Raw genomic sequence first — 12,313 nt, 5'->3', positions numbered from 1 at the left:
CTAATCTAACCACCAAGGGAGCTCAGCTCGCTGGTCTCTTTGGTTGGAATTCAAAACACGTCCGAGGATTGCATCTGTGAAAGTTTCCAGTTTCGGTAGACACCAAAGTTTTAGATCAGGGCCAGGATGCCCCGTGTGTGTGTGTGTGTGTGTGTGTGTTTGTGTGTGTGTGTGTGTGTGCGTGTGTGTGCTTGAACAAGTAGATCTCTCAACCATCAATCCAGGGTGTCCAACCTTGGCCACTTGAAGACTTGTGGACTTCAACTCCCTGAATTCCTCAGCCAGCTGGCTGAGGAATTCTGGGAGTTGAAGTCCACAAGTCTTCAAGTGGCCAAGGTTGGACACCCCTGATCTAATCAAAACAGGGCTCCAGATTTTGCAGGTAAAGCTAAGACTTATCAGATTCTCTTCCAAACTACCAGGTCAAATGTGTGGAAGTCAGAAGAAGCGAAGGTCCATCCAGGGTGGCACCCTTTATCTACTCAGCCTGGGCAACCCGAAGTTCACATTTGGCCCAAATAGGAGAGATTGAAAGCCAATTAAAAGAAATTTATACAGGATAAGGAAGAAAACCCAAAGGTGCCTTTTTTGTTTTGTTTCAAGAGGCAACTGGACTCTTTGGTTTTTTCTCTGAAGACGTTTCGCTTCTCAACCGAGAAGCTTCTAGCTTGGATGAGGAGCCAAATGTCTTCAAATAAAAAAACCAGAAAGTCCAGTTGCCTCTTGAGAAAAAAAAAGGCACCTTTGGGACAACCAGTACCAGGATGATGGAGCATCTCCTAGATGATTAAGAATGCTATGCAGAATTCTGTGCCCTCTTTTAAAGCTCCAGATATTTGCAATTTTTGCTAAGGCTTGCTCTTAACTTGCAGGACAAAGGAAGGCATAATTTTCTACTATATAGTCACAAGCCAGTGGGAAAAAATAACCTCTCTTGCTAGGCTATCATTAACAGATTCCCTTCTCTGTCCCAAAGGCCCTGGTGTGTGTGTGTGTGTGTGTGTGTGTGTGTGGAAGAAACATGTGGAAAAGGATAGACTGAACCACGCTTAGTGCAGCTGAAGGCAGTTTTCTTACAATGCGGTGCCTCAAAAAAACCTCAAAGCCGATTTAACGAAGGGCTATGGAGGTTTAAAGAGGGAGAACTTGTTTTATGAGCAATGTTATTAAAAGAGAGGTTTCTGAATTAGTTTTCTGGAAGTCCCGGGGATTTTTTCGTGGGGGGAGAGGGAGTAATATAACAGGATTCTGTATGAGCCTCATAGGAGACTGGAGGCTGAAATTAGGCAAAACTAAAACATACGAAGAACATCTACAACTTCCTGTTGTAGTTGTGTTTCCTCCCAGGCTCTAAAACCTCATTTATTAGATATTTAATTACCTGAACAGTGATGTGTGGCATACTATAAAAGGCCTGCCCAAAGCATTTTTTTTTTTTAAAAAAATATCTGACACAGTTTTATTCTGCGCCTTTAAGATAAATGCTGGGCAAAATAAGGTGTGTACTGATGATGTTACTTAGTTGGGTCATGAAATGTCTGCAAGAAAACAACCAAGAGGCCAACAAGGACCTCATAGTTTAACAAATATTGTCTCCTATTGATGCTCTATGCTCTATACCAGGAGTCTTCAAACTTGACGGCTTTTAAGACCGGTGGACTTCAGCTCCCAGGATTCTTCCTCCAGTCATGTTAGTTCTGGAATTCTGGGAGTTGAAGTCCACCAGTTTTAAACTTGCCAAGTTTGAAGACCCTTGCTCTATATACTCCGTTATGTCTGATTCAGTGGCTCATAAAGCGGACAGATTCAGACCCTCTTTTAAATCTACGGAGAGATTCCCAGACGCAGAAGTGAGATCACTTCCTTTTGCCAGTCACCTCTATAAAATTAGAAACTCACACTGGAGCAGGCCAGCTCTCTGGGTTACACAGCCAGGAAGTGGTCATCCGTCTGTTAATCAAGGGTTTCTTCTCTGGGACAAGCACTCTGGGCAGCACACCAGTGGCGAATTTAGTTGTGGTTTTATCTGATGTGGCTCCTGTCCACTGGGACCTCAACACGGAAGAACACAATGTCCTAATTCTAGGAAGCCCTTAGTAAACGCTTAAGCTCTACCACACGGGGGAAAAGCGAGAGCTGGATCTTCTCCCCGGTTTGGTTGTGCGCAAAAACATCAACCTGGACTCCAGATGTAGTTTTAGATCCGGGCTGGGATGCCGTGTGTGTGTGTGTGTGCTTGAACAAGTAGATCTCTGAACCATCTAATCGAAACAGGGTTCCAGGTTTTCCAGGTAAAGCTAGTTGTTGGGATCTGGCTAAGAGGTTACAGAAACTGGGCTTGGCTAGTCTAGGGAAGAGAAGGACCAGGGGAGACAGGAGAGCAGCCTTCCAGTAGTTGAGGGGCTGCCACAGAGAGGAGGAGGAAGGGGTCAAGCTATTTTCCAAGGCACCCGAAGGCCAGATGACGAATAATGGATGGAAACTGAACAAGGAGAGATTTAACCTGGAAACAAGGAGAAACTTTCTGACAATGAGAACAATCAACCCATGGAACAGAAGTTGCCTTCAGAAGTTGTGGGAGCTTCATCACTTGAGACCTTCAAGAAGAGACTGGACTCCCGTCTGTCAGAAATGATGGAAGGTCTCCTGGTTGGGCAGGGGGTTGGACTAGATGACCGACAAGGACCCTTCCAACTCTGTTAATCTGTTATCTGTTATCAGGTTCTCTTCCAAACTTCTGGTCAAATGTGTGGAAGTCAGAAGAAGCGAAGGTCCATCCAGGGTGGCACCCTTTATCTACCCAGTTTGGGCCACCCGAAGTTCACGTTTGGCCCAAACAGGACAGACTGGAAGCCAATGAAAGAAATCCGTAGAGGATAAAGCCGTTGTTAGTTTCCAGCCATGATGGCTAATCATTTGCTCGTCTGTTTTTCTCTGAGATAATCATTTGCTAAATCTATGAAACCGGACACTGAAAGGGAGCTCTTGAACTAGGGAAGGCTCTGCTTAACGCTCTATTGAAGGACACTTTATTAATTATTATCTAGGCATGCACAGTGCCAAGTTTGCTTCTTTAGAGAGGTTCTGGGAACTTTTCAACCGGGTCCCAAAAGTTCTTTTCAAAAGGCAACTGGACTTCCTTGGTTTTTCCCTGCCTCCTTGAAAACATTTCGCTTCTTATCCAAGAAGCTTCTTCAGTTCTGGCTGAATGATGAGGAATGGAAGGATTTAGAGTAGAGTAGAGTAGAGTAGAGTAGAGTAGAGTAGAGTAGAGTAAAAGGGAAAGGGAGGGGAAGGGAAGGGAGAGGAGGGGAGAGGAGAGGAGGGTGGAGGGGAGAAGAGAATTTTTTTATGAAAATTCTCATGGGTGCAAAATGTACCATGAATAATTCAACTGGTTTGCTCGAGGACAACATGTAGAAAAGTCACCACCATGTTGGAAGAAAAACGTTGAGAAAGATCTATGGAGATTCTCCATCCTCCAGGTCCTGGTAGTCCCAACGGGGCTTTTTCAAGAGGCAACTGGGCTTTCTGGTTTTTCTTTAAATACTTGTCGCTTCTCATTCAAGAAGCTTCTTCTTTTGAAGACGACAAAGCCCCCATTGTGGACAGAGAGGACCCCTGCTTTGAAAGAAGGGGTCAAAGAGGCCATCTAGGTCCCAGTTGAACAGCCTTCTCTTAATAGAGGGGGTGGGATACGACATCACCTATCTCCAGTCTACATCACGCTCCCTTCAGCAGTTCCAAGAAGGCTCCACAAGCATTTGCACCCCTCAGGTGACCCTGAGGACACAGACAAACCTCCAAGTGGCCTCAACAGCTCCATAAAAAGGATGCAAACGACCAGCTGTGTCTGCAAGGAGTATAAATCCTTCCCTTCTCCACCATCCAGTCAGAGCTGAAAAAGCTGCTTGGATGAAGAGCAAAACATCCTCAAAGAAAAACCAGAAAGTCCAGTTGCCTCTTGAAAAATGCACCTTTGGGACAGTTGAGAAAGACCTCCACCCTACATCCATGATCTCCACCCTCCATCCTCAGTTCCTGTGGAATCAAGATTGGTCAACCCGTCAGAGAAAGTTACTAACATCAACAGAACAACCCAGAGTATAGATGCATAAAAAGCAGCTACAAACCCAGATTTCATCCAACTTTCCTTTTTCTTCCCATCTTCCTAGTTTCTTTTAAGTTAGGGTCCGGACCGAAAGGTTGGAGCAATCGAATAACCAACCTAATTCTGACTTGGTGCTGATGGCAATGTAGAATAAAAAACGCAGCTATTCCCTGGGGCCAAAAATATGCCATTTTCCCTTGCAATTCCTTGCAATTCTCTTGCAAATATGTTTGCCTTTGAGAACACAGCTGCTCTCCGAAGAAGATCAGTAACTAGGTTTAAAGTGTCCCGCAATTTCCCCTGCAGATCTTCAACATCTTCTGTAAACCAAGATGTTTCATCATAGGGTGGGACTTACCTTCCTTGGCTTCACTTTGTCGTGATAGTCATACTGGAAGATTCCTTTGTAGCTGAGTCCTAACCACCATGGGATTCCCTGCTTATCCTAGAAGGACGGGGAGAAACAGAACAAACGACTTAGTTCTTTTTAACATCTTACTATTCAGCCTAGAACTAAGGAGACATTTCCTGACACGGAACAATGAACTAGTGGAACAGTTTGCCTTCAGAAGTTGTGGGTGCTCCAACACTGGGAGATTTTTCAAGAAGAGTTTGTCCGAAATGGAATAGGGGTTTCCTCCTGGAGCACGGGGTTTTCTGTCCAAAATGTGGGTTTTGCTGTCTTCAAAAGATCGGCCTTTGTCCTTTAAATGCAGATGGACTGCTGAATCTTATGCTGATGAGTTTGTTCTCCTAAGTTGTGCCATGTGTTTTATCCTTTCAGGCATCTGATTTTTCAGTTTTACTATTCAGCCTAGAACTAAGGAGACATTTCCTGACACTGAACAATGAACTAGTCCCTATGAAGTCCGGGAGGCCATTTATTTACTTGTCAAACATGTACAAGATAACAAGTATAAGTATGAACATAAACAAGGACAAAGGAAGTAAATACAGATAAATGGGGTCAGTAAGAGAGGGACAGTAGCAAGGGTGGGATTCTACCAGTTTGCACCTATTCTCTAGAAGTGGTTGTTAACATTCTAAGCAGTTCGGAGAACCGGTTGTTAGAAGAAATTACTGGCCTAATCCCGTAAGGAAGGCAGGAAGGAAACATTCTGGAGTTGCTTACAGAAACTGCCTCTCCGTTAACCCTTATGACATTCTTGGCAGGACTAGACTTCCTGTCTCAGGAATGTCTCTGGAGGCTTTCCCCCCTCCTTTGCTGGTACTTTGCTTGTGTGGAATGACCATTCAAAGTTACAATGGCACTGAAAAAAGTGACTTATGATCATTTTTCACACTTACGACTGTTGCAGCATCCCCACAGTCGTGAGAGGCCAGGCGAGGAGATGCGTGCCTCGATGCAAGTGATATTAAGTTGGCCACACCCAGCCAAAAACATGGCCACCAAGCCATGTCCACCCAGTCACATGACCACCAAGCCATGCCCACCGCCTAAGCCACGCCCACAGAACCGGTTGTTAAAAATTTGAATCCCACCCGTGGACGGTAGGCATGCTGGTGCGCTTATGCCTGCCCCCTTTAAGGACCTCTTATAAACTTAACACAAAAGACAACATTCAGAACAGAACCCCATATAAATAAATAAAGATTGCAGTTGTCTGCGGCCAACCCGTTTGTGAATTAAATAGCACTTTTCCAAGCGAACGCACCTTGACTGCATAATAATGGACTCCGTAGGTTGGAAGCGACTCTACAATGCTCATGTAACTAGAAAAGAAACATCAAAGATGATGTCAAAGACCCAAACTGCATGGTAGTTATGCAAAGCAGCATTCTGACAATGTTTCTAGACCCATCGTTGCAACCCAGCCTTGCATGTTCTAAACCTGCCCCCAAATTGGAATTCATGTCACTTAAACATCATCAGGCTTTGTTTTAGAAAGAGTGCAGAGAAGAGCAACCAGGTGTCAGGATCCCAGCAATTGCCCTAATTAAATCATGATTCTCGAGCCAAACTTCAAAAAACTTCAAAGGATTTATTAGAGGCGACATGCTGGCCCTGCCCTGGATGAAGCCAACTCTGGCATACGCCATTTACAGTCCCCTGAGACCCTGTTTCCCACCTCTCCCCCTGGCTCTGTCATAAATCGGATTCTCCAACTGAGCCCATTCACGGGCTGGCTGTCGTCAATCACGTTCTCCAATTAAGTATATTCTTGGGCAAAAGCTCTGGTATTTTAGTTACAATCTTTTAAAGATAAGAGTTGGAATGTACTTTTCCTTTCAAACTGCTGCACGCGTTCTTCCAGATTTCCTTCCTCCCCACCTCCTTTCTTTATGGCAGCTACTAAAAACAGGCATAGGAATGTTTGATGAGTTGACACCAGGGTGATTAGGGGACTAGAGACTAAAACATATGAAGAAGAATGGTTGCAGGAATTGGGCCTGGCTGGTCTAGGGAAGAGAAGGACCAGGGGAGACAGGAGAGTAGTCTTACAATATCTGAGGGGACGCCACAGAGAGGAGGAGGAAGGGGTCAAGCTCTTCTCCAAAGCCCCTGAAGGCCGGAAAGGAATAATGGATGGAAACTGAACAAGGAGAGGCCAAGGTCACCATGAGATGCAGAATTCACAGCAGCCATTCAGTTTTCTGTGTCCAGAATTCCCGTTTGTGACTTACTTGACAATAGCCTGGCCTCTCGTCTGTCCATTCAGCTTCTTGTAATGCTCAATTACTCGATCCTCACTTGGAAAAAAGAGGAGGGAAAAAAATAATAATCCAGGATTTAATTTAGCAGCAGAGCTGGAAAAGTATGATGGAATTCCAGCGTAGGAGATACCAGCTCCTCGGTGATCAAGAAATCGCAAAGATCTCTGGGATCAACTGAATATAGCAGAAAGGAGCATTTACAGCTCCGTATTTAAGTCCCCTGTGAGAAGGAAGGAGTGGGTGCATCTGCCTTTGCGTTGACCTTGGATTGCAGAGACCTGAAGCAGATCCCCACTCGATCAAATAGATCACTGAGTGACTATGTATGGATCAGCCACTCTCTTCCAACTGCCTCAGAGTACATTATTATGGGAATAATGGGGGTTTTGTGGGGACAATTTTTAATTTTATATTGCATGCTAATACATATTAATGCATGAACAATGTGATACCCGGGTATCATACATTTTAGTACAAATAAATATAATATTATTACTCATAGTTATTACATTTCATTTTCATTGTTTCCACTTGTTTAAACATATCTAATACTACCGCCATTCAATTTCTGAACCTCCCTCATGTCTTGTTATATTAAAATATGTATATTGTTGTACCCCTCTTATTTTTATTTCTATTCTAATTTTTATTCATGTCAGCGTAGTATTCAAAGGCGTTTCTTTTCTGTCTTTCATCTTTCACCTGCTTTATTATTCATATTTCCCTTATTTAACTCTTCACATCTCTATATATTAAAGTTTCATCTTTCATTCTTTCATTGTTCAGTGTTTCAATATATAATTCTAATACAAATCGTGATATCATTTGAACATATTGGGTGGATCTATCCATATTCCTTCCATTCATCCAATCCATGTAATTAATACACATGCTTACATTAAAATATATTCTTTTGTGATCTAATTACTCATTGTTTGATTTTATTTTGAATATATTATTATTCATTTTATTATTCCATTGCTCCTCATTACTATTATTTTGGCATGTTAATAATATTCATTCATTCATTCTCTGATTTTCCAATTCATGCTTAGTTCTTATTCATAATTCAGTTCTGGGAATAATGTTAGGGAGGACTCTTCTACCCTCAAAAGTTGTGTTGCTCAACTTTGGCAACCCGGAGATGTGTGTGGATGTCCAGCATGGGGTTGGGGAATTCTGGGAGTTGGAGTCCTCCTCAAGCTGCCAAAATTGGAGAAACATGGTTCTAGAACTTGCTTTGAGTTTTCAGAGAAAAGATGGGGGAAAATGATTTAAGAATAAGAACATAGAAAAAAACGCTAGTGTCACGCCCCTGTTGGAATCTGATTCAGAGGGGGAGGCCAAGCAGCTGACAGGGAGATGGTGTGTGGCTCCATTGGCTGTGGAAGAAACTGGGGAAGGGCACAGTCCGGCTGGGCAGAGCAGGGGAAAGGGAGAACAAGGGAGAGGGAATTCGGAGGAGGACCCAGGCCCACCCACTCTTCATCCTAGGGCACGCAGGGAGGAACAGAGAAGGGAACAACATGGGTTGCATGACTTACGGGGCAGGAAAGGGCCCTGATTCCCTTCATTAGCTGCAACTGGGAACACAGAGTTTAAAAGGGGAAGCTGCGCGCAGCAACTTGTTGGAAGTAAATCGTGAATTATCTGTTATTGTCGTGGCTTAACTGGGTTCCTGGTGTCTTCCCAACTGTGTGTGTTTTGTTGGCCTTTCAAGCCTGCAATTCCTTCTCCTGCCCTGTCAAGTTAATTGCCGCAGCGAGGTTTGTTTGGATTTTTAGTTATAGTTTGCATATCCTTTGTTTTCAGACTGAATTTCCTCCACTTAAAGGCTGTCCTTGGGAGAGTTTTTTTTTCTCCAACCGAAGGTAACTGGACATTGGGGGCAAAGTTGGGGATAATAAAGGGACTATTCTTGTTTATTTGACTGAATTGCCTTTGTGCCACGCCCCGAGTCATCCGAGGGGGAAATGATTTAAGAATAAGAACGTAGAAAGGAACGCCAGCCCTGTTATTCAGAAGCGATTACAGACTTTGAGAAAGTTGTTTCCCAAGAACTGTAGCAGAATGAAACTCCTTTTGCAGGGGTCAGCGAGCGGGTGCAACGAGTGGGTGGGCCAGAGAGAGAATAAATAAAGATCACCCAGCCACAAAAAGGGAAATAGCGCATTCCCTTTGCTGTCATCGAATTACAACGCTGGAGAAATGAAAGGGGAAGCTGATAAGAGAGAAGCTGGGAGCCAAAAGCCTTCCAAAAAAAAAAATACCCAGACAGGAAAGACACAGAGCAAACTGTGGAAGGCAAAAGAATTTCTCTTTCCGCTTCCTGGACAGATTCATATTTTGTGCCGATGAAAGAGGCATCCGAGAAGCTCCCCGTTTATTTTAAATTGGGTGCTTCCAACGCACTGGTGGATTTAATTCCTCAGCCTGGCAGGAGGAGAAAATGGGAAAGCCTGGAGATTATTCATAGGGTGGAAGATTTTATTTATTTTTGTTTTATTTTTTTATTGTGTCACTTGCTTACAAGATTAACGGGTATAAGTATAAACATAGTTACTGATACATGAAATGGATACGAATAAGAAAAACAAAAGAAACAATAGGACAGGGACGGTAGGCGCGTTGGTGCACTTATGCACGCCCCCTACAGACCTCTTAGGAAAGGGGTTGAAGTCAATAGTAGACAGTCTAAGGTGAAAGTTTTTGGGGTTTGGGGAAGAAACCACAGAGTCAGGTAGACTATTCCAGAGATCGACCCCTCTGTGGCTGAAGTCGTATTTCCTTCAATCAAGATCTGCCAAACTCCACACCAACCTCCTGGCTCTTGCCCTGGAGAAGGTTTGTAGTAGGTACACAACGCGTAAGGTCCTTCCTGATGAAATGAAGGAGGAAACAAGCCGTTGGAGAGCCACGAGGTAAAAAGTCTGGGAAGGGTTTTACAGGTAGCCTTCGAATCTACAACTCAGGGGTCATTTGAAGTTCTGAAGACTCATCTGGGGTCTCTTTTTGGCCTAGTTTTGAGTTGTGGTGGCGCAGTGGTGAGAGTGCAGTCCTGCAGGGTCCTTCTGCTGACTGCCAGCTGCCAGAAGTTTGGCGGTTCGATTCTCACTGGCTCAAGGTTGACTCAGCCTTCCGTCCCTCCAAGGTGGGTAAAATGAGGACCCCAATTGTTGGGGGCAAGAGGCTGACTCTATAAACTGCTTAGAGGGGGCTGTAAAGCACTGTGAAGTGGTATATAAGTCTAAGTGCGCTTGCTGTTCCTCTCCTTTCCTTCCTTTCCCTTCCCTTCCCTTCCCTTCCTTCTTTCTTTCCTTCTTTCCTTCCTTCCTCGCTTCTGTGGGAGCGCAGTGGTTAGGATGCAGCATTGCAGGCTGACTCTGCTGACTGCCAGAGGAGTTTGATCCTGACCAGCTCAAGGTTGACTCAGCCTTGTGTCCTTCCAAGGTTGGTAAAATGAGGACCCAGATTGTTGGGGGCAACTGGCTGACTCTGGTTCCAAGGGTTTTGGGCTCTTCCTTCCCCACAGTCCTGCTATGTAACATTGGCTGTGTGGCAACTGGCCTGCACTGAGTGGAAGGTGGGTGTCTGCACCACCAGCCCATCAGGCCACTCGGGGTAGATCTTACTAAGGAGGTCAAATATTTACCAATAAGCCAGAGATGGATGGTCCTTAAGGGCTTGCATTGGAAGCGCCGGCAATTTCTTCAAGTCCGTCCTTACAGTTTCATTGCTGGAAAAAGAGAAGAATAAAAAAGAGAAAGAAATTCAGTTTCTATGCAGGTTAATCCAGAGATGAGATTGAAAGGCCGAACCTTGAAGTGGTTCTTTTGCCATTTCTTTTGCTTTATTTGGCTGAATAAGAAGAGAAGAGGGAAGGGAAGGGAAGATGGAAGGGAGAAAAGAAAAGAGAAGAGAGAAAGGGGAAGGGAAGAGAAGAAAAGAAAAGATGGAAGAGAAGAGAAGAGAAAAGAGAAGAGGGAAAGGGAGAAAAGGGAAGAGAAGAGAGAAAAGGGAAGGAAAGGGAAGGGAAGAGAAGAAAAGAAAAGATGGAAGGGAAGGGAAGAGAAGAGAAGAGAAAAGGAAGAGGAAAGGAAGAGAAGATGGAAGGGAGAAAAGAGAAGAGAGAAGAGGGAAGGAAAAGAAGAGAAGAGAGAAAAGGGAAGAGAAGAAAAGATGGAAAGGAAGAGAGAGAAAAGAGAAGAGGGAAAGGAAGAGAAGATGGAAGGAAGAGAAGAGAAGAGAAGAGAAGAGAAGAGGAGAGAAGAGAAGAAGAAGAATGGTATGGAATGGAAGAGAAGTGGAAGGGAAGAGAAGTGGAAGGGAAGGGAAGAAAAGAAAAGATGGAAGGGAAGGGAAGAGAAGAGAAGAGAAAAGAGAAGAGGGAAAGGAAGAGAAGAGAAGAGAGAAAAGGGAAGAGAAGAAAAGATGGAAAGGAAGAGAAGAGAAAAGAAAAGAGAAGAGGGAAAGGAAGAGAAGAGGGCAGGAGAAGAAGCAACCAAGGACAGAAACAACCCAGCACTAAGAAGAAATTTCCTGAGAGTTAGAACTATTTTTTTCCTCTTTGAGCCCTGGTGCCGCAGGGGTTAGAATGCAGCATTGCAGGCTAATTCTGCCGACTGCCAGCAATTTGGCAGTTCGATCCTGACCGGCTGAATTATCACTGGCTCACTTGTTGAGGACAATTATGCTGACTCTGTAAACCGCTTAGAGAGGGCTGGGAAGCCCTGGGAAGTGGTATGTAGAAGCTCACATGCTGTTGCTATTTATTTTCGTTTTTTCTTTGTACTTTGGCAAAGGACTTTTTTAAAAAATGAATTCCAAACATCCTTATGTGACCAGAGTGGGCCCTCCTGTGCGGAAAGCCGTACGCGCAGGAAGGAAGGAGAAAGTTTTGCAAGGAAGCCAGCAGTTTCTCTCTCCAGATTTTTATGACTTCCCCAAAGTCTCCAAAGAGTAGTTGCCGATCGGAGACCTCCAGCTGGAGTAACTTTTCCTGCCTTTCTAAGTTCTTTGTTCACCCCTCCCCCCCCTTGCCCTGCTTGGAGGGTGGGTGGAGGGGTTGAGTTTCCTGTGGGAAGGGGCAGGAAGAGGCTTTCCTGCAAGGCCGAGAAACTTGGGAAAAACACCATTTTTTAAAAAAAAGAAGAAGAGGGAAATCCCTCTTCCGACTCGCCCAAATAGAGGAACGCTTGCGACTCCATTTCCCTTTTATGTGCATTAATTTTGGAATAAAAAGTTTTTTAAAAACAGCAATCAGAAGGCAAGAAAACACGTCTCTCTTACGTACCATACAAAATCAAACTTTTATTTTTATTTAGGTCGTATCATGATTTTTTCCCCCCCTCTCCCGCCTGTTCCAATTTCAGGAGACACCTTGCGGTTTTCTTGGCAAGATTGGTCAGAAGTGGTTTCCCATTGCCTCCTTCATGGGGGCTGAGAGAAAGTGACTGGCCCAAGGTCACCTAACTGGCTTTGTGGCTAAGGCAGGGCTAGAACTCCCGGTCTCCCGGTTTCCACACA

At 44.4% G+C, this 12,313-nt stretch overlaps 1 protein-coding gene across 8 annotated transcripts in view; it reads right to left on the bottom strand.

Annotated features, from left to right (window-relative positions):
* FRMD4A (FERM domain containing 4A) overlaps positions 1–12,313 on the bottom strand; it is a 346,975-nt gene that overhangs the window by 58,879 nt on the left and 275,783 nt on the right. For all 8 annotated transcript variants that reach the window (XM_087933907.1, XM_087933909.1, XM_087933906.1 and 5 more), the window contains exons 8-11: positions 10,440–10,523; positions 6,758–6,823; positions 5,788–5,845; positions 4,470–4,556 (exon numbers count right to left, since the gene is read on the bottom strand). In XM_087933907.1, coding sequence (XP_087790033.1) covers positions 4,470–4,556; positions 5,788–5,845; positions 6,758–6,823; positions 10,440–10,523 — 295 coding nt within the window. The remainder of the gene's footprint in view (positions 1–4,469; positions 4,557–5,787; positions 5,846–6,757; positions 6,824–10,439; positions 10,524–12,313) is intronic.

The sequence above is a fragment of the Pseudonaja textilis genome, chromosome 5 (genome assembly GCF_049901715.1).
Source record: "Pseudonaja textilis isolate UNSWEBS1 chromosome 5, rPseTex1.2, whole genome shotgun sequence".
In the NCBI taxonomy this organism is placed as follows: Eukaryota; Metazoa; Chordata; class Lepidosauria; order Squamata; family Elapidae; genus Pseudonaja; species Pseudonaja textilis.
This window is presented reverse-complemented; position numbering and strand designations above follow the sequence as displayed.